We start from the raw sequence: 25288 nt of genomic DNA on the forward strand, positions 1-25288 counted from the left end.
ACTAATTTTGATCCAGAGTATAATCAAAAGACTAAATTAAACGTACACAAGATGATCGTATGTTGAGATAAGAACTAAGTGGAGTCATTGGAATTGCCAGTATGGATTATTCCTGCAGTGACTGGTGGGCAGGGCTCAGTGTCCAGGAAATGAATCCTTTTCTCGAACTTAGTATAGGTGTCCACCTTCAACCCAAGTTTTCAAATTGTATCTGCATGATAGATTTATTCTACTCTACTAAATGATAGATATAGGTAAGCTCTGGATTCTTTGGGAGTTCTTTATTTCTCCATGGTGTTGTTTTTCCTCTACCACTCTACGTTTACTTAACTAGAAGGAGGCATGAGGAAGACAAAAGAGGAGAGAGTCAATTTTGCAAGATATTAGCTCAAGGTTTGATTGAGCATGATGTGGAATCAAAAGTGGACTGGCTTTATCTATGACTGGAAAGAAATACCCAGTGATACAGAAAAGGTTCTCCCAGAAAAGCCCAAATAAAAAGACTCTTCAGCACTAGATGCCATTTTCCTTAGGCAAGGGAAGTGAAATTTGGAGAGATTCTTTTGGAAATGGACAGAGAACTTGCCACTTTAGTTCATGACCATTCCTTGGAAATTTATCACTTATGGTTAGTATATACTCAAAGGCTTTGAGTAAATGAGTTTGGGTGTTCATACAAATATTAATATTTTACATATTGAAAGTATATTTGTATGAAGAGATAATACAGACATATTGGCCACATTCACTGTCAAAAAGAGTGGAGTATGGGGGGTAACTGTAGATGATTCTAGCAAAGGGATAAAAGCTCTTCAACTTTGTCTGGAAAAGCCAGGCAATTGAACATTTCTGCTTTACTCTGAATGGCTTCAAAATTAAGGGTGTTGTTTTATTCATGGATTTGCTTCATGCACAAACTGATCCCTTACATATCCACTCGCTCACTCACTCGCACACTCTGCAAATCGTTTCGGGGGCCCGCTGTGTGCCCAGCACTAGGTCATACCACCTGTTGTCAGGTAGAAGACCGGGATATCACCCAGCCATCTGAATTTGTGAAAATCCTTTCTTTTTGGATTAACAAGAACGTTCTGTAAATCTTGCTGCCTCTGGCACCAGCAACCTGCCAATGAGGAAGAAAGCCCAGGTTCCCAGTGGGCGGGACGGTCAAGATGGCACCAATTATATAATGCTAAAGCCCCTGCCATTGATGAGTCCTGCAAGCTCTTTTCTCCTTCTGGGAAAACAGCTGCAGTTATCAGTGGCTTGAGGTGATCTCCCGTGGTCCCTGCTTTTGAGGACTGACTATTTGCATGCTCACTGGACAGCTGAATTCACCCTTCATTGCAAGTGGTTTTTATTTCCTCCTGAAAAGTAGCAGGTGTTTTTGTTTAATCTTAGAAGAAGGCCAATATTATTAAAATTTGATTTCTACATCCCACTAATGAGTGCCCACTCTGTGCCGGGCACTATTCTAGCTTTGGGGAGTCTGAAAAATATCTGATGACCCTAAATTTTGTTTTAAAATCACTTTGAATTTCATGTATTGGAAAAAAATAAAATAAAATCACTTTTTTTTAATTAAAAAAAATTTTTTTTAACGTTTATTTATTTTTGAGACAGAGAGAGACAGAGCATGAACAGGGGAGAGGCAGAGAGAGGGAGACACAGAATCCGAAGCGGGCTCCAGGCTCTGAGCTGTCAGCACAGAGCCCGACGCGGGGCTCGAACCCACGGACCGCGAGATCATGACCTGAGCCGAAGTCGGACGCTTAACTGACTGAGCCACCCAGGGGCCCCAAAATAAAATCACTTTGATTGTAAAGTGATTTGCTGGTTTTAATGCCTGAAGAAGTCAGGTGGCAATCAGGGGAATAGGTCGAAGTAGATCCATCGGGACCTCTGGTCCCCAAGAACATACACTGAAACTGCTGGTTTCCCACTGGAGAGTAAGAATGACAGGCACACGGTGGGGAGTGACCTTCTGTTTGCATAGAACGATGTTCCTCCTCAAGGGCCACAGCACAATCGTAAGATATCTGCCGTCTTGATTCCACTACCAGGATCCGGATGAATTCATTTTGTGGTAAACGAGGGCTCAGTTCCACCGCGCTCTCACAAAGCTCCCTCCCTCTTCGTCTAAGAATGTGGTACAACTTTCCTATCTATAGAATCCTCATTGGAATTTTAAAAAACGCATGGTTCAATCCATGGCGAATTTGTAACAAGGGCACGCGTGACATCTCCTACAAAAGCAACTGCCGTCAAGCCATTGTGGCCTTGGTTTCAGTTTGTGGCCTCTCACTTTATTGTCAATGGTAGGAAATGGAAATGTTGGTGAATGTGATGTAATGCTCCAATTTCCAGGTCTCTGAAGAGGTTTTACAATTCTGTTTTAAGAGTCAGTATGTTTGTCCTGCAGGATGTTCCACGTGACAGATAGCAGAGACGAATTCTTAAGGATGAACTGGAAACATCTGTTCTTTCACGATCGCTTCCCCTTGTCCCCTAATGACTACAAATTAAACTCTGACTACTATTTATTTCTTTGCAGCTGCCAACACTAAGGAATTCCTAAAACATTATCTATCCCTTCAAAAGGGACAGTCAAAAGAGGATCATAACTGTCGTGAAGCCATCATTTTGCAGAAAGGCCAACTTTTGCAAGATTTTATATGGCTTTGCCTAAGACTGTAAGTTTTAATACCAGCAAAAAACACCTAGCGTGTGGGGAAGTATTTCTGCTTCTGCCTGCCGATGCCAGATTAAGGGACTAAATCAGATTAATGTTATTTATTGCTTGGGAGAACACCTTTCAGTGTGACTCAGCCTTGGTCCTTAGAAGCTTTAGTAAACATCCCTAAATGAAGCCCCAGACCTATGAACTGTATAGTTTATATTTCTTCCCAGATGGGAGGGGGGGGAAAAAAGAAAGCAATAGCAATGAGAACAAAAAAAACCCTCAATCGGGGACCAGTGGTCTCCAATATTCTAGGTTCTTTGGAACAGTTGAAACTGGTGAAGGAAAGGTTTGGCAATTGCTCAAGAAAGTGCTGCTCATATTTAGAATCACCTAGTGCTGTGGGGCATTCAGCCTGCAAAACTAAATTTCAATTAATATAAACAACAAAATAAGCATCTAAAAAAAAAGAAGGGTGGGAAATGAAACCACTCCAAGAGTCATTAAAGATGCATCTGTTTATCCCCGTCCGGGGTCCATGAGTCCAGGATGATTCATAAGCTTTTTGTGAAGAAAATATCCATTGTTGTGGCAAAATTAAATGTATTTTGATCTTTGCTTGCAATATTTATCTATCTGTTCAATCAGAAAAGAAGTTGTTCTCATCACCGTAACATATATTACTTTTTCAATTTCTTCTTTGTAATGCTTTTTTAGTGTTCTTTAGGGTGAGACCATGGCATTTCTCATTTCTCACAACAAAGACCATAACTCATTAGAATGATGCTGATGAATTTTTCTCATAAAATGGCATCCTCATTTTCAGAGGTGACCAGTCTGCCTTCTTACCCCTAACCAGCAGGCAGGTTTGAATAGATGTAATTAGAAAGGGCCACTGAACTCATCCTATGGTGGTGTCTCATAGTTCTGGGCTTCCTATTTTAGATGTGTGTGTGTGTGTGTGATGTGTGTGTGTGTGTGTGTGGACTCTAGCACCTCACACTTGGTCCTGGAAAAATGTAATTTATCATTGTGAATAAACCACCACTCTACTGATTTTTCAACTGACCTGTTCTAAGCTCAATAGTTTATAATTTAGGGGTCCCTGGGTGGCTCAGTCGGTTTAAGCCTCCGACTCTTGATTTTGGCTCAGGTCATGATCCCAGGGTCATGGGAATGGGCCCCATGTCAGGCCTGGCACTGAGTGGGGAGTCTGCTTGGGATTCTTTCTCTTTCCCTCTGCCCTTCTCCCCTGCTCGTGCATTCTCTCTCTCTAAAAAAATTCTTAAAAATGTTAGAATTTATACCAGCAGTATGAATTTTGGAATTTTTAATTTCAAAAGCTACTTTGAAGGATAGCCTTATCAGAAATACATTTCACATATTCTGTATGCCAGATGAAATCATATGCAAACTATACATATATATTGTTAAACAATATAGAAGTTGGTATAGTGACGCCTACATTGAAGAACAATTGAGGCATTTAGTCACAAAACTATTAATCCCTAGCTATAAGATAATCTACTTAACTTCTCTAAAAAATTTAGGGCATTTTTAGCAATGGTCTTGGTATCGGATCTGCCTTCTGAGAAGGATAAGTCCTTAGTACTTTCTGATTCATCTAGGTTCTAGATAGCAGGAACAAATCTAGATACTTAAAACCATCAACACTATCCCCATTTCTACTGTCCTATCGCTGTGTGAGCTGAGAGGAGCAGGAACTCGACTTTTAAAAATATTTTTAAATGTAGGGGCATCTGGGTGGCTCAGTTGATTGAGCATCCAACTTCGGCTGAGGTGACGATCTCACAGTTTGTGAGTTCGAGCCCTGTGTTGGGCTCTGTGCTAACAGCTCGGAGCCTGGAACCTGCTTCAGATTCTGTGTCTCTATCTCTGCCCTTCCCCGCTCGCTTTGTCTCTCTCTCTCTCTCTCTCTCAAATAAAAACATAAATAAATAATATTTTTAAATGTATATGATTTTGTGATCTCAAAAAATCAAAATGAGCTCTCAGAATGCATGTCACTTCCTTTTGTGTTCACCTAAGTAATTTGCAAATCTCCTTTTATTTTTTATTTATTTTTTTAATGTTTATTTTTTTATTCTGAGAGGGAGATTTAGAGCGCAAGCAGGGCAGAAACAGAGGGAGAGAGAGAACCCAAGTAGGCTCTGCCCTCTCAGCGCAGAGCCCAATGTGGGGCTCAAACTCACAAACCAAGAGATCATGACCTGATCTGAGATCAAGAGCCAGAAGCCTAACCCACTGATTCACCCAGGCACTCCATGAATATCACCTTTTAAATGTAATTGATTTAAGTTCCCTTCGTCTTAAGGATGTTACTCTTTATATTAAAAAATTAAAATAGTTCTTTTATAATTCAATGATACTGAAAAATCCTACATTAAAATCCACTTGCAATCAAACCCTCAAACTCCATGTGAATTTGAAACAGATTTTTGTTTTTTCTGGCTGCACACATCACTCCATCTCTTCCTTTTGGTTGCCTGGGAGAGCTTGCTAACATCACCTGCAGATTTATTGAAGGTAGATGGAAATGCTTTTTATTCTAGAGCATCAAGGAAACGAACATAGTTAAATGAACCCAGCGGGTAATACTCTGGTGGCCCTGCCTTTTGATGAAATGAAGTGCAACGTTTTCTTAAAAGGAAAAGTGGATGCTACGTGTCCAGCAGCCACACAATCACGTTAGAGAGGCAAACTAGTCATCGCCCAGCCAAGGGAGCTGGCTTCACCTGTTACGAATGGTGTGGGCATCAGACTCAAAATCGTCAGCCTAGCCCTCTACATGCCGGAGTGACCATGGCTTCTAAGACGCACGTGGTCAAGGGAGTGAGACGGGAGAGGCGGGCCTCGCTTGCTTCTCACTAAGCGCCAGGGCTGTGCCAAGCATTTAACATCCTTTATTACTTTTACTCTTTCCAACAATGCTGAAACATTAGTGGTTTGGAAAACTGAAGAAAGTTAAGTAAGTAGACAATGCCATTTTCATCAGGTACAGTAACACTGGATCCTTAAAAGCATTTCCATATAAAACTTCAATATAATAAACAGACTCTACCTTAGATCAGCCACCCTAAGTGGATTAAAATATAGAGAGGTGAGGAGCACGTGATCTTTACGGAAAGGCTGCTATATGGCAGGCACGGTATTAGGCACTTATTTCCGTGAGGCTGAGAGCAGTTTCACTCAGAGGAAAGCCCCGCTTCGAAGCAGCCGCGTGTGGCCTCGAGTCCAGACTCTCCCCCTTGCTAAGTGGGTGGCCCGGGAAGCTGGTTAACTTTTCTGAACCCCTGTTTCCTTTAGAGATAATGGTGCACGATCAGTGTAAGAATGAAATGAAATGATGAATGTATGTGAGGTGCTTATTGAATAGCATATTAGCGTATATGAAATGCTCTATTCATTTCCTCCACAGATTTTATTACTGTGTCTATGCTTAATGTAGGCCAGGTGTTATTCTAGCCACTTGGGATACATCAGTGACGGAAGCAAAAAGTTTTAAACTATTTTTAGAGCACAGTGACTGAGAGCGATCTCTGGTATCAGACACAACTGAGTTTGGATCCTGCCATTTCCAGCTGGGTGCTCTTAGAAGTTTCTTAATCTGTACAATAGGGATAAACCATATTCCATGGCTGTGCAATGGTGATATGAAATAATATATCGAATGCTAAGCACTCTTTGGTATGCAGAAAGTGTGCAATCGACAGCAGGAATTTATGAATTTTATTACCATTAGCACTAATCCCTCTAATAACCCTGAGGGAAAGATACGTCGTCAGTGCGTGGAAGTGAGAACCACAGCCGAGGAAGGCTAGCTGCCTTGCTTGGGGTTGGTGTCTAACTTCAACGCCTGTGCCGTTGACCGCGGGTGCCTTCCACGTGAGCATGTGGACCTTCGCACTGTCCACCTCTGTAACTCTGAGAGACTGGGCGGTTGTGAATATCTATTGACAAGTGGCAGAGCAAGGGAATGTGTAATGTGTTTTTGTGTGTGTGCCCTTGGCGTGGGGCGTGATTGAGGCCATTCACTTCTAAGTTGTATCCCATCCTGACTTTACTGTCATTCTGTGTCCTCCAACTTACGACGTCTTCTTAGGATCTACTTCTATTGTTATTTTTATAAGATGGACAAGGTTAGTGGAGGAGACGAACAGCAGTTCGGAGCAACGTTCTATGGCTAATGCATTAAGTTCAATTGGATTGTGCCAAGGCCTACTTCTGTATGTTTGAACTTGAACCTGGCTCCTCTTGCTGTTCTGAGTTGTGACTTTTCCATTCTTACCTATTTCTGATCTATTTCTCATTTCTCCCTTATTGGTGTATGATTGAGGAATGTTGCCCACGTATCTAAGAAGAATGCATCATGATGAAGCATCTGGGTGCTTCAGTTGGTTAAACATCCGACTTTGGCTTAGGTCATGATCTCACGGCTCATGAGTTTGAGCCCCACGTTGGGGTCTGTGCTGACATGACAGCTCAGAGTCTGGAGCCTGCTTTGGATTCTGTGTCTCTCTCTCTGTTCCTCCCCTGCTCATGCTCTGTCTCTCTCTCTCTCAAAAATAAAGACTAAAAAAATTAAAAAAAAAACAAACCAGAAGAAGAATGCATAATGTCAACAAGAAAGTTGGGGTGCATCTTTGGGCATATGGTGTATTAAACAGTCCAGTGGACATTTATTTAGAGGTTGAATGCATCTCACATGTGAATGGAAGGTTGTCCCTCTCTAATAATGTTCTGCTTAACCATAAAAATTGTTTGCTAAAAAAGTTAGTGTTGCTCTAGGGAAGCTGGGTCAAAATTCAGTACTGCCTCTTTCCTTATCCTCAGCCCCAAATCAAGTCTAATTTTCATTCTCTAGTTGGGAAAACTGAGACATAAATAGTTTTCACTTCCATCCTTGACTTGTTACTGTACAGCCCACAGTACAGTCTTTTTGACACTGGATTTGGTTAAGGTTATTTATCAAATAAATAACATATTTCCTCAATTATAGGACTCCCACATCTTTTTCCTATTTTTAATATTTGTGAAATTAGGTTGCCCTAACAACTGATATATCTGCCTAAGGTGGTAGTATTTTGGGGGTGCCTGGGTGGCTCAGTCTGTTAAGTGTCTGACTCCTGAATTCGGCTCAGGTCAAGATCTCATGGTTGGGGTTTGGGCCCTGCATCTGGCGGGCTCAGCACTGACAGTGGGGAGCCTGCATTGGATCCTGTGTCTCCCTCTCTCTCTGTCCCTCCCATCTCATGCACGCACACTCTCTCTCCCTCCCTCCCTCTCTCTCTCTCTCAAAAAATAAACATAAAAAAAAGTGGTAGTATTTTCTTCCATTCAGAAAAAGCTGTTCTTAAATTGATGGTATAACATAACATCAGTGGTTTCTTAGACTCATAATACAGTATTAGATAGTTCTCTTTTTCTTTGGAAGGGCTTACTTCTTTAGAAGGATAGCTTCCAAAGGGAAGGATATAGAAATGTAGAAGGCCTTGTCACTTTGGGAAATTCCTCAATTCCAAAATCATTTTGCTGTGTGATACTACAAAAACCCCAACTGAAGAGTCACTGAGACAGATTTTCCTGTTTGGCTCAGAAAAGCTCACTTTGGTGAGAACCCACTCTTCCCTCATGGCTAGAATGCCACGCTGGAAGGCAGGTGGCCTCTAGTCCCCCAGACCTTGATGCCTTGAGGTTGATTTTTCCCCAGCAAGATAAAGTGGAGACCTGAGGTCTTTTTTTTTTTTTTTTAATCAAGATTGTCTCATTGCTCTATCAGAGACTTCCCTGAACCTAGTTCTCCAGTTCCTTTGATCAGCAAAAATAGTAATGGTGAGAATATTGATTAAAAGAACATATTTTGGCAAGGTGTATAACTTTTAATAGTTTTCAAGTGTATGTGTTTATATACCTTCAAGAGAGATCTTCGAGGTTGATAGGGCAAGAATTACAGTTCTCATTTGGAGATGGAGTGACGACGTTTCGCGAGTTTGTGACCTATCTAAGAGAACATCCAGGAAATGAACCTAGGTCTTTAAACGCAAGCAAGTGAGGGTGGTGTGGGAGGATGGGTGTGGACTCTGGGCTCGGATGTCAGTTCTGCCCAGTTCCTAGCGGCGTCACCCCAAAAGTGTGCTCCTGTGCACAGCTAGGGTAATCAAACTACGGTCAAGTGCTCTGGCAGGATCACAGATGATACCAGCCCCATGGTGAAGGCTCAGTGCCTGGGAGACGTCATCGATTCCATGATTCTTTTTCTAGAAACCACTTAGCCTGAAGGAATGTTCCGCTAAACCTGGGGCTCTTCTAAGAACTCACATGGGTCTAGAACTTCACACACTGAAACAAGCTACATGAGCATTAGGTGGTAGTATTTTGTTTCACCACGCTAGTGAAACCAAGATGTGAGAAGTCAGAGGAGCTCTGAGGGCGCCCTCTGTGCATGGCATGTGGTTGGTAACTGTTACCTGTTTAGAATTACAGCTGTTAATTAGGTTGCTGCGTTAGTTAACTGGCCTCTTTCCTATTTAGCCACAAAGGATGTGCCCAGTCTCTACTGAGGAGCCTACACAAGGACACATTTCCGTATTCCCAGGAAAACGAAATACTCATAGATGAAGATTTTTTTTTTTTTAATGTAGGGGTTAGAGACCGGGGGGGGGGGGGGGGGTGGGGTGGGAGGAAGCAACAGTACCACAATCCAAAATTCTGCTTTAGATAAGAGAGAGCTTGGTTCTCTCCTGACTCATTCTGCAGGGAAAATCTCCTAAACTGAGATTTTATTTTTTTTAATTGTGTATTTTTGGCCACCCCTTTAATTGCACAGGACAGGTTGCCCTGAGGCGTGGTGAGTAGGGAGAAAGAGTTCAGAGGGTGCTTTATTTTTAGTTCTTCAAGTTGGCCAACTCTTTGGGTTGATGGCATTAACGGGATTAACCCTTTCATTTTAAAAATGGGGGCAAGAAGGAGAGCGCGGGGCGGCGGGAGGAGCGACCTCTGGTAGGGCAGCTAAGGTCTGGGCTGAACATTTGGCTGTCATGATGAGGGACAGAGCGCGCTTCTGCTGCTGGCGTTGACCGGCTCTGAGACCCGGTTACGTCCTACGTGTCAGCAGCCGAGCCGCGCCAGAAGCGAGGCTTCCCATCAAATTCACCTCCCGCGAAATCACTGCGGAGCCCTGGGCCATCAGGGCTCATTAGCGCCGTTTACCGTCCAGGGAGCCCCACTCCTCAGAAGGGCGAGGACCCAGGACCCGAGGGCCAGGCCTCGGGTCACTCCCTCCCCCCCCCCCCCCACCCCCCCCACCCCCCCCCACCCAACCGGCACCCTCCACTCCAGCCCTGACCTGTCGCTCGGGGGAGAGCGTCCCAGCGGGAGCCGGGGGACTGGCCTAGCGCTGCCAGCACAGCCCCGGGGGCAGAGCCGCGCTGTCCACCTGCTCCCCGCAAACGCGCTCCCAGGTGTGTGCGCGCCCTCCGGACCTCAGCGCGCAAATCCCAGGAGGGGGCTCCTTTCCGATTTAAATCATTATCACACGATCCAAAGCGTGGATAGGAAGTGACTTCCCGCAGCATTTCCCGAAGTGCGCTTTGCCGACGTCAACTCTACTAAATGTTGCGGACAGGAAGTCTGGGGAAAGCAGGATCAGGAAAAGTTAAAGGGGGTCCGCGGCGCGTCACAACAGAATTGCCCGGCCCCATCCGAACACATCAGCGGCGGCGCCAGGGGCGCGGCGCCACCCGGCGTCCAGCCCGGTGAACCCTGGTTTGTGCGCCGTCTCCAAGGGCTCGTTCATTTCCAAGGCGCACACTTAGGGAGACGCTGCTTTAATGCAATGGCCTCTTCCGAAATGAGGAAATAAAGCTCTCAATTGGGCTCAAAGGGGAAATTTGATATGTTAGTAGAAAGATCGAGGTTGTTTATTGTTGCTACTGTTTCATCTTTATTACTGAGATGAAGCCAGGGTAAAATTCTTATAATATTACTAACCCCATGAACATTTCTTTCCGAGTCTCTAGAAAGAGCTGATTTAAAAAGTGTTAAAAAATGCGACAAAAAAAAAAAAAAAAAAAGAAGCTTATTTGAAGTGTATTCCAGTGCATGTGATTGAATTTTTACACTTTTTAAGACTTTGTATAGTGATATTTGCAAAGGAGAAAATAAAATCCTTTGTCAGACTGTTTTGAGTTTGGGTTTAAAAACATGGCCAAAACCATTACCTAAATAGATTGTTCTGTTTATATTTGGGGAAGAATATGCAGACACCTACCCTGTATTTTCAACAAACCATGTTTGATTCTTAGTTATGCAAAATGTGTAAGCAATATGCTGTACTGTTTGTATTAAAAATGGTATTCTGTACATATGATTTTGTACCTTTTAAAAAAGATATAATTTTTTAGTAAAGATACAAAACTTACATTAAACGAATTACCAATGCTATCACAGTATCACCTTGGGAAGTGGGGGGCGGGGAGAGTGCCAAGGTCTCAGCTTTATCCCTTTATTTCTTTTAAAAATAAGCAAGAGGGCTGAAGCTTATGCGGAAAAATGTTAATATCTTAACATTTATGTTAATCTTACGTTAATGTGGTTGAGCAACGATCCTTTTGAAATTTTTTTTGGTAAAAAGTTATTTTTTCGCTTTTTTATACATTTAATGTGGTTCATTATAAAAAATAGAGTAAAAGAGTATGTGCAAAACTCCCTAAATTCCTGATCAAATGGCTTTAGCTGGATGTGTCTAATGTACCTCATTTGCTCTGGTCACATTGTCAAAGTTGCACACTTTATCTCCTTGGCACAGGGTTTGAAATTAGTTTTACAAACGTGGGCAGCTATGGTTTTATTTGTTCTCCTGCACAGATCTAATAAAACCCACAGAGAAGTTCAATGGACACTTACTGAATAAATTCATTATATCTCAATTCTTTGGCTGAGATTTGCATTTATTATAGCTTCATTTCCATTCAACGTGTAGTGATTCTCTCTAAAAGATTCTCATCTTTCTATTTAAATTAGGTGTTGAATTCCTTTAGCAACCCATAGTTCAGGCTCCATTGCCAGCTTTTCATTCTAAAAAGCTATAGCATTGATTTATTGATACATTCATGTAATTTATTAAATACTTAAGACATATCAGGCACTGTGCTGAACACATTTCCTGCTACTGTCATGTTTAACCCCACAACAATGTATGTGACACATCTTATCACTCCCATTTCACTGATGAGGAAAACAGAGGCTCGGTAAAGTTCCATAACTTACCCAAGACCCCCAAGACCACATAGCTAGAAATGTGTTCCAATCAGACCTGTTTCCTTCCAAGCCCATGGTCTTAGCTGCTCTACCGTCTTCGAGAGATGTTCTTTAGCTTTTGATTATTCGAATTCAGAGGAATTCCCCAACATAAGTACGCATCATGTTTCTTCAATTCTAAGACAATGTTTTTCACATATTTGAAGGTCAGGATATTAGAATGTCGATGTGCACAAACACAGTACTTGGTGACATTCCTGCCTCGCCACCTGCCCTCCTCCAGCCCAGGGCTGCTGAATACAAGCAACTCACCCTCCGTGGTTTTGCACATTCAAGGGTGTCCTTTTTAAGGTACGATGCATAGGCTACTATTGTGTCAGCAGACTGCTTTTCTTCCATTTTGGCCTGTGTTCCTCTTAGGAGGCAGCTCCTACCTACTGCAAATCCTTCCGTCTGGCTAAAGTGTTCTGCTCAGCCATTATTTATTCATATAATGCTATGTGTATTCTTGGGTACTGAATTGAATGGGCAAGTGCTTTTAATTTTTTCTTCTTTCTATACATTAGGAAAAGTAATGTTTGTTTGTTTGTTTGTTTGTTTGTTTGTTTTACTTGACTGGCTCTTTAAGGAAGGGAGGGAGGGACTTTGGCTTGGCTTGGTGCCACTTAAGAAAATTTCACAGCGGTCCAGAACTAATTTCATCAGGAAACATTCTGAGCTTCAGTTAAAATGTAAAATGCTTTTCCTTAGCCCCAGGATAAAATGAAATTTCATTTGCTTTTACTTTTCTGCAATAATGCCAATAAGGAGATATTGCCAGGGGCACAAGGGAAGCCAATTCTAGAGCTGAACAAATCGATGGGAAATCTACTTGCCAAATCCTGAACATACCCACTGAATGAGTGTTAAGAACACACACACACACACACACACACACGCACGCCCCCTACTGAACTATCCAGGGTAAGGATAAGATTTCCCTAAAGTACCTTGATGTTTTACTCTGCTGAGATTCTCACATTCTCAAACTCCTCACACACACAGCGAGCACACTCAGTGTGAACTGCAACCATATCGCACCTAGACTAATAATCACAGATAGCATATACTGAGTGTTGGCATTATTGAATGACGACTGTGTGCCTGACTACATGCTAAGCTCTTAAATCCTAGAAGCTGCTTCCATTTTGATCCCCATTTTTCAGACGAGGAAACTGAGGCACGAGAGAGGGTAAGTCAATTGCCCGAGGTCCAACAGCCGATGAATGGCTGTTTGGTTCTAGAACCCATTCTTCTTGCCTGTATGCTGTACTACTTCTTGCTATATATACCCAAACCAAAGATAGGTTTCCAGAAAATGCTAGACAAGACTCTAAACCACGATGATGATGATGATGAAGATGATGATAATTATTGCAGCCACTTATTAGTATGAGTCTTTAACTGTATACTCATGGACCATGGTAGGCTTTTTATACACCTTACCTCATCTAATCTTCATAATCTAGGGACTCAGATTTTATATCTATCCTTATTTTATGGTGAAACTGAAGTTCAGAGAGCTCAAGTAATTTACTGAAGGTCACAGAGCTTGTTAGTTACTGGCTGACTTGGGGTTCAAACAAGTCTATAGTTGGTGCTCATCTCATTGTCTGGCTTCCACACTCACATGAGTTCCTGATTTGGTAAGCAAACAGCCCTAGAATGTTATTCTCAGCACTGTGATAGTCATGATAAATTTCATGATCGCCAATCACCAATAGGGAACTTGCTCCTTCAGGATGAAGTTGGGTATGATATAATTTTAAAATACTATAACATTCCTGGGTAAGATAAGTGTTTTGTGACTTTAGAATGCAGAATTTCTGTTAGAATTAATCACTCTCTGGAATAATATCTGACTTCTGTATTAACTGAAAATGAATGGCAGAGTCAGAAAGGTAAGAGAATGAACTGATAACTACTGGTTTTTAAAAAAGCAGGGGCACCAGGGTGGGTGGCTCAGTCAGTTAAGCGTCTGACTCTTGATTTCAGCTCAAGCCGTGATCTCACAATTCATGAGTTCGAGCCCCGAGTTGGGCTCTGTGCTGACAGTGTGGAGCCTGCTTGGGATTCTCTCTCTCCCATTCTCTCTCTCTCTGCCCCTCCCTTGTTTGCATGCTCTCTCTCTCAAAATAAACTTAAAAAATTAAGATAAATAAACCAAAGAACAGGAAATGAAAGACCATAAATAAATGGAGATTTCCCTTCCCTTTAAATGCACTGAAATCTAGTAAATAGAAACAATCAGATTCCAAGACAAGGAAACCAAGCTGCAAGTCCCAGGGGGTGGGCTTTCTTCTTTTTGGGATTGGGACATGTCTCCCTGTGTGGGGAGGGTGCCCACCTCACTGAGTGGGAAGACCTGGAATCTAGAATCGCCACTGGCACAGGCCTCCTCACAGGGGCTACCTTAGAGCTTTGAGGATGAGGCTCTAGTTTAGGGAAGTTAAGTCATTGATTTCTCCCAGGTCCAAAATGAGAAGAAAGGGGAGCTTAAACCGTATCTCAGGCAGATCCGAATTCAGTGAGGGCTCTTTCCCGGCTAATCCTCTCTTGGCTTCCAGGTAGCCAAGAAAATCTTAGCAGCGGAGAGCAAGAATCAGGGTATTTTGTGCCACCTCGACAGCCCGACCTCCCCAAAGTATCAGTGGCATAAAACATGCTTTTCAAACATAGGTGTAGAGTTTAATGTTATTTCTTCTGGGCAAACTTTCCAATGTAACAAATAGTTGATGTCAAGAACTCAAATGAAAGAATCTATAAATATATTAAGAGTTTTCTCTTTGTACCTTTTCTGGGAAAGCTCTGTGGAGATTTTTAAGGGATTGAAAATGGGCTGGATAAAGTAATTCTAGTTTACACGGCTTTTTGAGCAAGGCTAATTGTATTAACCTGATTCCAACGTGATCTTATTTTTCTGTACCACATTAATACAAGCAAAAGGAGCGCGCGTGCGTGCACACACACACACACACACACCCCAAATAATTTTTGTCCTCCTTTTTTGGTGCCATCTGGCCACCTCATAAGGCTCACATGAGTATCTTTGTATCAAGAAGTGCAGGGCATATGCTTTTTTTTCTGGGAAGATGATTGTGTTTATATTACAAAGATTAAAAAAAAAAAACCCCCACAGCACTACGGGAACATGGCCAATTCATCTACTTTGGAAATGGGAGTAGCTTGGTCGTCTCTGGCACATGGTACCATTGGGCATGTTTCTAAAACTCTCAGACAAGACATCACGAGCGGGCAATATTGATTCCTCTGTGAATGTAGGTCTTTTTTTTTTTCCTTTCCCACTTTAGGAGATTTGTGGACCATATCAAATCACCTATCAGCACAGTGTCTAAAACAGAAGAATTTTAAAATAAAATCGGGCCTTCTTCTACATACGCAGAGTATGAACCAAGGTTTTAATTGAAAGCTCATTTTCCTGTGGGAACTCTCGGGCCGGGAGAGCTACCCCCCTGGGATGGAAGTCGGCAAAGGCCAAACAGAGCAAAGGCTGTAACTCTAGCCCCTAGGAAGGGGATGGATTTGTAACTGGCAAAATGATCAGCCATTAAATCACCGGAAGAATACACTCCTAATAACTCCTAAGCAATAAAGCATTTTCTCCATCACAAATTCTCAAGCGGTGGGGCACAGTGGCACATTTTACTTGGACACTGGGACAGAAAAATCAGGGGGAAATGCACATCGGTGGATATGCTTTCCATCTGGACCTCTTAAAATTTACATCTCAAGGGCCAGCTGCCTGGCAGGAATGAATTGGGGTGTTCCATTTGGGGCATAACTCTAGGAAGCAGCTTCCAGGACTGACCTGATCTGAGTGTGAGTTATAGATATTATAACCAACTTTTCCTCCACACCCAAACCCTGTCCGTTCAGAAATCTTAATAGGCTTTTGAGAGCCTCCATTTAGAGCCGGCTGCATAAAATGATCCTTTGATGAAAAGGGATTGGAACAAGGGTTAAAGCCGACATTGAAAGGTGACTGTGGAGGGCACCGTGTTCATACAACCCTCCTTTAATATGTGTGGTGTGCACCTGTGATAAGATGATTCATTACCTGGGGCTGCTCTTTGACAAGCTCCATCGTTCAGCCCTCGGGGTTCTGACGGGACAATCCTGCACCCGCCCAGGAAATATAACAAGGTCAGCTTTTTTTCCCTGGGACGTAGATTGAGACGGTTTAGCTTATAATGCATCTCTGTTTACTCTTTATGTAAAATAAAAACAGGGTTCAAGACACTGCAATTCCTGTTCTCCACAGAGCAGGCCAAGCAGGGATCCGTAAAATAACTCTGGGAGGAAAAATCCTGGAGATGATGCTAGCGTCTTCTACCTGCTCCTCCACCCTCAGCAACGGCCACAGTTGAGGTGAAGGTGCCCTAACCACCGAGGGTCTGTGCCAAGCCTTTGAACGGAGGGTACTTCTGATCCCCTCAGCTTTAACTCCAGTTTGCTCTTCATGGAGCTTTCAGGTTTACTGGGGTCTTAAAGGGGGAGCTGCCCTCATATGAAGCTTCGTCAGTGTCCTGGGGACCACGACGTGGCCACACGAGTGGTGTAAGGGAACCGTCACGCTGCCCATGACATGAGGAAGGTTCGATGGCCCCGGCAGACTGAAGTAAGCCTGCAGGCATACAAGAAACTCCCAGGAGCTTCCAGGAGAATCAGCAAGAGGCTTCTTCCCCCTTTCCTTTGTTTCTCTTACAGGACGGCCCGATTCTTTCCATCAGGTCCCCATATTAGTCAGAAATTGGCTTGCTTAGGACTAGTTTAGAAATCTTAGAGCAATTAGAGAAGGAAACTTACCAGTTTCCCCCACCGTCCCAGTTTAAAAAGAATAAATACATAAGCAGAACTGAAGTTTTGTTTTTAAAATTTACTTTTTTTTTTTAAAGACTGCCCCATCACGAAAAGTATTTCCTTCAGTTAAGGTCAGAACAAGAACCGTTGTACAGAAATAAAAACAAAATAAAAACGTAAGACATTCTAGAGGAAGGGGAAAAAAAATCTTGTTTCTAAAATATAGAAACACCTCCCAACCCTTCTCCTATTCTTGACATTGCTAGTAAACATTATTTATTTGCCTCGAATAGATGCGGTTACATATCACTGTCATGCAAAAGAAATTCATTCCCTTTCCGAGTTCCATCTGCCATAAAGATTCACTCTTGTTCCCATCTCCCACTCACCTGTCCTTGTGCATTAGTAACTAGTTGACCCGTGACCCCCTGAAGGCTGGAGAGGGCATTGCCAAAGGCCTGTGAGCTTGCTATGGAGCCCATGGCGGCTGCAGCCGCTGCAGCCTGACTTGTTAGTGGATTATTAACCAGCTGCAAAGAGAGAAAAGATCAGGGTGAACCACCAAGAGAGGCACAGCACAAGGATACAACATTCATGTGGGGGAAGAAGTTCTCACTCAACTGGCTCATGCAAAGGGCCCGGAACCCACCAGAGGGAGCCTGGTGAACATTCGCTCTGAAGCTGTGGGCTCTTGGGGTGGCGGGGTAGGGGGTGGGGGTGGGGGCGGGTGGCTGGAAAGGAGGCTGGAAAGAAAAGAGTGGAGACTGGGTTCAGGACTAGCCCCAGGAGAGAGTGAGGTGGGCCTTGTGGTTGCAGCGGGCCGTGAGAGTCTTGCCAGGTGGACGAGTGACTTTGAAGAAGTCCCTGGATTTTGTCCCCTAGCCTAAATAAAACCCTGGGGAAATGTCTCCCTTCCTTGAGGTAAGCAGACTGGTTGTGGATTAAAGTAGGTTTGGAGCAGGATTGGAGGGGAGGGACAGATGTGAAGGATTTCTGCAAATAAATTTATCATTTTCGTTTGTGAATTGCAGTTTCTTTTAGGGTCATTGGGTAAGATGGATGCCTCACTCCCTTTCTTCAAGGAAGAAGGAAACCAAAGTCAGTAGAAATAGAAACCTCCAGCCTCTGTGCTCTCAGAGGGTGAGCTTAGGGTTGAGACTTTCAGCGGGGCGGGTGGGCAGGGGGGCTCACCCTGACTATGGGGTTCAAGGCCAATGAGGAAGGTCCTTTGGTGAATGGCCATGTTGATATCTATCTGCTTGCTGTCTAAGCTAATATATGGTCTTCCCTTGGTCTTTTTCCTGGGGCAAGGAAAGAGAGAGGAGAATTTGACTTGGGTTGGGGGGGAACCCACTCAAGGAGGAGGTTATAGCTGCCAAAACCTGTTTTTCCATGGAGACCAATTCAATATTCTTTATCCTGCCAATTTTCCACGCCACAGGTTTTCAGGCCTTCTGACCATGAGGCAAAAGTGTAGCCTGAACTAAAATCTGCATTTAGGTTAATGACTAGATATAAATTCAAGAAACATTTAAACTATTTTCACAGTATTGGTTTTGATACATGAATTTCATTTGTATTTATTCTAGGGTGTTATTTTTTCCCCATATAGTTCCTCTCAAGTACAACGATTGTTGTGTATAATAATGCATTTTCCATCACCCGTTCCCACATCCATGAAATTCCTGCATTTGAGTGGAAGCCTGCCAAGACTAAGACTTGGTGGGAAAAAAATTAATGCCATACGTAATGCAGGTCCCAGAAACTCTTTTTCTACTTTTCTTCTTTACTTTCTCAATTCAGTCTCTCTTCTTTCTTTCTTTTCCTCCTTCCTTCTTTCTTTCCCTCAAAACATATTTTACTGCTTAATTCCTTTGGACATTTGCCTAGAGTTTTGTATCACCTGATGAGGACGGGAATACTAATTGTCAGAGGAAACATCAAAAAAGGACAGGAATTTAATAATTCTTTTTCCATTAATGTGATATCCTTATCTCTTTGGTTTCTTTATTAATCTATAATCGAATTTCACATAACTGGTTCTACAGAAATCCCATTGACCTGAAGCAGATTTTTTTTTTAAGAAGTGAAAATCCATTTTAAGCTCATTACTTTATGTGTCTTTTGCCTTTATCTCTCTCCTAAAAGACAAGAGTGATTTTCATTTTAAGGAGAAAAAAAATTCTCATTCATCAGTCTAAAAGAAACCCTGTCTTATCCCAGATTACCACCATGGGATTTAAAATTCGGGTTGGCCTTGTTCTTGGTTTCCTGCTTTTATAGTGTAGATGGGGCAAATCGTGGCAAATAGTTAAGTGAAAACTCTCCCTGCTTTTGGCTTAGCCACCTTCAGGGAAAGAGTTTGTACTGTGTACCTGTTTTCACTCCCAAAGTGAGAAGATTCTTTAGGAATACCTTCCCCAAACTGCAAGGACAGACAGCCTATTAGTACACCATTCTCAGTTCATGTGCCAGCTGCTATGTTTACCCTTCTTTTATGCAATAAAAGTTAAAATTATAATGAAATTCCCCAGGTTCAGACAGATCTCAAAATAAGTTTCTTAAGCTCAAAGAAAAATTAAATCACGTGCAGTTTGATTTTAGTGTTGAAGAGGCCATTTTGTCCCTGAATTTCAGGTGCAAAATTTAGATCAGGACATGCAGAATGTTTTCTGAAGAAGACAGACCATCCTTCGTATTTAACGAAGAGAAAATAGTTTTAAATTTTTTTTTTAACGTTTATTTATTTTTGAGACAGAGAGACAGAGCATGAACGGGGGAGGGGCAGAGAGAGAGGGAGACACAGAATCGGAAGCAGGCTCCAGGCTCTGAGCCATCAGCCCAGAGCGCGACGCGGGGCTCAAACTCATGGACCGCGAGATCATGACCTGAGCTGAAGTCGGACGCTTAACCGACGGAGCCACCCAGGCGCCCCGAGAAAATATTTTTAGAAATTGTAAGACATTTCCCTAACACCTCGGTCAATCAAAAATTCAAATAGGAAATTATGGAAGTCCTCTCTGGATATGATACTGGAGAATTCCTTCCATTTAGGACGTGAGTGTATTGTTCGGCCATGGTCCTACGTAAAGGACCTTTGCTGTAAATTCAGGCGTTATATCAAGGGTCAGCTATGGTTCTGAATGAGAAACAAAGTGGCTACTTAAGGGCAGGCTCTCAGCCTTTGTGTTACAGGGCCAGGAACGGGTATCCTTGTGCTTCTCTGGAAGGTTGCTTCGGCAACCACAGATGTACAGATTTTGGTGATTTTTAATGTTTATTTCCTCTATATCCCGGTCCTAGTTTCCTCCCTTTGCTGCCTTTCCCTCTTAATGGAGCAAATGCCGACTTGATGACTCTCTTATTTCTTGCCCTGCATCCCTAGGTCTTTGCGAAAGGCCTGGGGGCTCTGGGGAGATGCCTTGCTGGCCCCTGGACGTAGAGCTAGAACTGAAGGCCAGGGGTTGTGGCGCGTGCAGACGGCGGGTACTAGTCAGTGTGCAAGTTGACAGCATTTCAGGTGGGCCATTGGAGTTGTTGATGGATACAGCTTCATAAATATCTTTGGGCCTTTCTGCCCGTGACTGCCGAGGCAGGGATGTAATATGCATCAACATATGTGGCAGGGAGGGGGAGGGAATGGGAGGGAAGCCATAAGTGTTTCCTTCATCACCTCGGGTCATGTCACTCTGTATTGTCCCCAGTCATGTCATATTAGCAGTGTTCCTATCACCACTTCTTCTTGATTGGAGACTCAGGGTAGATTTGGACAGCGGGGAGCCCAGGCACAACAAATGTACATAATGAGCACGTTGGCATTCTAGGACCAACTGGATATTTTGAAGTTGCTGCCAAGTTTATGCGTTCAGATCTTTCATTGCCAATGTGCCTAAGCAGCAGAGGGATGGCCCAAATGAAGTCTGATTGTATTACATACTTGCATTTTCCACAGACTGACTCGAAAGTCATGCTGAATTCTAGTGCAGGCTTGTTTATAAATGTGGAAGCTCCAAAAGCAAGGATTTGCAGATCCTTGGCTGTTTTACCAAATGGATTCTGGGACTTGAATCCATCAAGCTATGGTTGTATAATTCATAGATAGTCTAAAAAAAACCTACTAAGAGAAGAAACACTAATTTTTAAAAAAATTTTTAAAAATGTTTTTATTTATTTTTGAAGGAGAGAGAGAGAGAGCATGAGCAGGGGAGGAACAGAGAGGGAGGGAGACACAGAATCTGACGCAGGCTCCAGGCTCTGAGCTGCCAGCACAGAGTGCGAAGCGAGGCTCGAACTCACGAACTGTGAGATCATGACCTGAGCCAAAGTCGGACCCCCAACCGACTGAGCCACCCAGGTGCCCGAAGAAACACTAATTTATTAAGATGGCCCCTGGCCTCCCCCGTTTTAGAGAATAAAATAACAGAGAATAATTATTAAAAATAGTTTTGTACCAGCAAGGAAGGGCTCAGAGCCCTGCCCATCCATGCATGCAGGGGAGGGCACCGGCTTTGAAACCAGACTGTCTTGGGTTGTGACTAAGTAAACCACGTCTCATCGTGTCATGGGTAAAATGGGTGTAAAGAAGGTACCATCCACAGAGTCACAATGAGGAAGAAATGAGCTACTACATACAAAAGTTGTAGAATAACAGTTGGCATATATTAAGTTCTCAATAAACGTCAGCTATCATTCTCACTGTTCATATTGTGCATGAAGATTTTGAACTCATCAGTGTATCAGAATTAGAGCTCACCTTTATAAATATCTTTTCCCTTTGGAAATAATGTGGACACAGGCAACTGTGTTCTCCATATTTATATTTTAACTGTATTTTCTGATTTTATTTTGCTTATTCTTACAGAGTAGCTTGAAGGAAGCTCCTAGCTAACTAACGTGATTATTAGAGGAGGTTTCATGACTTAAAAGACAAATAGGCCACTTAAAAAGATTTCAGGCTGGAGGACATCAAAAAGAAGAATGGAAAACTTGACTTTACCTGCTTGTCTTGGGCTTCCTCATACTTGATTATTTATAGAGAAATTTATGGAGAAAGCAGTGTTTGGCCTGTGAGGCCAGGGTTGGTCACGGCAGACCAGCGAGAGGAGACCTTCTTTCTAGCATATCAGACTCATTCTTAGTTTACAACATTTGTTAGGTTTCCACAAGGACGCCCATTTTGGTGTTTAATTCCTGCTTCATGTCAAAATATTGTGAGTGACTCTATCCCACAGTTGCTGATTTGAGAGTGAAGGCAGTGAAGGATTTGCAATGGCTTACATCTACATCCATACATCAATATGGATATTAGTGCTCATTTCATAATGAGAAAAAAATCCATATTCCCAGATCTCCACTGCTTTGTATACATCTTTTTTATCTGAACACACGAGGTGGCAATGAGAAGAAAAACTTCAATTAGAGTCTCTTCCAGGAGCACTCTTAGATGATGTCATACATATGACATCATAAAAATGTTACCACAGGGGCTCAGTTGGCTGAGTGTCCAACTCTTGATTTCGGCTCAGGTCATGATTTCAGTTCAGGTCAAGCTTGCGGCTCTTTCTCTCTCTCTCCAAGAAGAAAGATGTCAGCATAAATTACGTCACTACATGGTGTAGGGGTGTCTTTGCTTTATCTTCTCTCTCTCTGAAAGACTCACAACCTCCATCCCGGTAAAGAATTCAGGTTTCTTGAATCTGAGCATTAGTAATCATGATACTATTCATGAAAAGTTTGCTGATCGTGGCATTCAATTTTTTAAATATTAAAAAAAATTATTTGAGAGAGAGGGAGAACATGAGTAGGGGAGGGGGCAGAGGGAAAGAGAGAGAAAGAGAGAGAGAGAGAGAGAGAGAGAGAGAGAGAGAGAATCCCAAGTAGGTTCCACACTCATCTCAGAGCCTGACACGGAGCTTGATCCCATGACCCTGGGATCATGACCTGAGCCAAAATCAAGAGTTGGACCCTCAACTGACTGAGTCACCCAGGTGCCCTTACAGTATTCTATTCTTATGAATCTTATTTACAAAAATATAGCAGCATGAGGCAGCTTAGCTATGACATTATGTTCTATGTTTATGCCTTTATTCCAAGAGGGAGTTATGAATGCAGCAGGCTTAAAACCTTTCCTTGAAGCATAATTGGCCATGATCTATAGTTTTATCATTCTCCTCATGAGCTATGTGGATTTCATAGAGTATGGATTTTGGAGCAGCTCTTTTTGCTACTAACTTCTCAATTTAGAACCCTGAAACCAGGGCGCCATTTGTTTTAAATGAGGATGTTCATAAATGCATTTGTCACTGTTGCTTCCCATTTAAGGTCCAAGTGACTTGCAGCGGCTGCCTAGAAACAGGAGGGCAAATGTGGCTTTCCGAGTTCATTTACATGCATTAGGTCCTTGACTTTTCTTAAGCTGTAGACGTGAAAAATGTGTCTCTTGGTCCCTTGGGACCCTTTTGGCCAAATCGGTGCTTCCATTTATTACCCTCAAGTCTTCTCTTAAAAGGTCAAGGAAATACCAGTAGACAAATGTTGGAAGGTGGCCATATTTATCTCAAAAACCTATTTGATGTGGGTTTTATCCTACAAGGCTATCCCCATGGGTCTCATGATTATTATGTTACAAAACTCTCATAACAGTTCGAGATCAGTTTTGTGAGTTTTAATATTGAGCCATGCTTTGCCACTCATCTTCTGCCCATTTCCCTGCAGAGATGGCAATGGACCAGTTGCCGACCATCCAACTTTCTGCCCACCGGAAGTCTCCGGCTGAAGTGCCTGAGGTTTGCAGCAATGACCCAGGCACTACAACATCTTAAACTATCTTTGGTTCATCAGTGTAAAATCACATTGATTCCAGGATAGTTTTAGAATAAGTTTTATTTTATGACAAAACTGCAAGTATAGTATCTTCTTAATAATCCTTTAATCTCCAGGCATATTTGTTAACAGAGGAGTTTTTTTAAATGACCTAATGTTTGAAGTTGGGTTTCCCAGAAACAGGATGGGGAAGGGAAGGATTCTCGTCCCGGGGAGGCTGTAGAGTGTGAGTCAGTCTTCAGAGCTGTCCCAGCCCAAGGCAAGGGAGTTGGATGTTCTCACTGGGCACTCAACAGTCCTAGTCGACAGCCCCTGGGGTCAAGGATGGGTTGGAAATCTAATCCCTGGCACTGTTGGTTCTTTGCTCTCGGGGTAAAGCTCATACTGGAGGCTGAGGGATGGGAGAAAAGCTGCAGGCGCTGGTTGCTGAAAACCCCACAAAAGTGTAAAGGCAACTCATGGAAATTGGATTCCAGGGGACCCAGGTGGAACATTATCATTACCCGCTACAGTGCAAACATCACTTCCTTTCACTCATTAATGTCTTCTTCCCGCAAACATTGATTCAGTGCCCACCATGTGGTGGGCACAGTATGAGGGGAAACTGACATGACATGTTCCCTACCCTCATGGGGCTTAGGGTCAAACAGGGAAAAAGACATTGTTGGGGAGGGAAGGGAAGCAGGAAGAGATGAGCTGTGTAAGGAGCAGTATCCAGACCTGGAGAGGGTGGCAGTCTGGGGTGGGGGGTGGTGAGAGACATGGTGGGTCCAAAGAGACCTGGGATGAGCAGCTCTGAGTCTTTTCACCTATGCTTGCTCAGAGTTGCACAGAGATGTGACTGACAATGGATGAGCCATTCTACCTGAAGGGATTAAGAGGTTGAATTCTGGAACCAGATTGCCTGAGTAACTGTAGTCTGTATGCTTTGTGCCCCCTCCCTTCATATGCTGAAATCTTAACCCCCAAAGATGATGGTATTAGAAGGAGGGGCCTTTGGGACGAGCTTACATCACAAGGGGGGGAGCCCTCATGAATGAGATTAATGCCTTATAAAAGAGATCTTATAGACATCCCTAGCCCCTTCCACCATGTGAGGACACAGTGAGAAGGCGAGGTGAACCAGAAAGAGGCTCTGGCCAGAACCTGACTATGCTGGTGCCTCACCCTTGGATTTGCCAGCCACCAGAACTGTGAGAAATAAATTTCTGTTGTTTGTAAGCCACCCAGTATTTCATTAGTACAGCCTGACTGGACGGAGACATTTTCTGTGTTCAGGTTTCTTCAGTTTTAGTAAAATGGGAATTTTTTATTTAGTTTATTTATTCATTTTGAGATACAGCATGAACAGGGCTGAGAGAGAGAGAGAGAATCCCAAGCTGATAGCACAGAGCCTGATGTGGGGTTCGAACTCATGAACTGTGAGATCAGGACCTGAGTGGAAACCAAGAGTTGAATGCTCAACTGACTCAGCCACCCAGGCGCCCCAGTAAAATGGGAATATTAATAGTGGCCATGACTTCACAGGGTTGTGAAAAACCACACAAGTTGCCATATACAAAACACTGGAGGAATTTCTGGCACCCAGGAAGCATTATATATGTTTTGTTGTAGGAATTTTTATTCCTTCTAGGAACTTCTGGTCAT

At 43.0% G+C, this 25288-nt stretch overlaps 1 protein-coding gene across 5 annotated transcripts in view; it reads right to left on the reverse strand.

The window, feature by feature from the left end:
* Positions 1–25288, reverse strand: part of POU6F2 (POU class 6 homeobox 2) — a 485355-nt gene that overhangs the window by 36718 nt on the left and 423349 nt on the right. For 4 of the 5 annotated variants that reach the window (XM_053898237.1, XM_053898234.1, XM_053898235.1 and 1 more), the window contains exon 6: positions 17209–17349. The exons of the other annotated variant lie outside the window; for it this stretch is intronic. In XM_053898237.1, the coding sequence (XP_053754212.1) occupies positions 17209–17349 (141 nt within the window). The remainder of the gene's footprint in view (positions 1–17208; positions 17350–25288) is intronic. 5 annotated transcript variants of the gene reach the window in all.

Source organism: Panthera pardus, unplaced genomic scaffold, assembly GCF_024362965.1.
Source record: "Panthera pardus isolate Hobbes unplaced genomic scaffold, ASM2436296v1 HiC_scaffold_8, whole genome shotgun sequence".
In the NCBI taxonomy this organism is placed as follows: domain Eukaryota; kingdom Metazoa; phylum Chordata; class Mammalia; order Carnivora; family Felidae; genus Panthera; species Panthera pardus.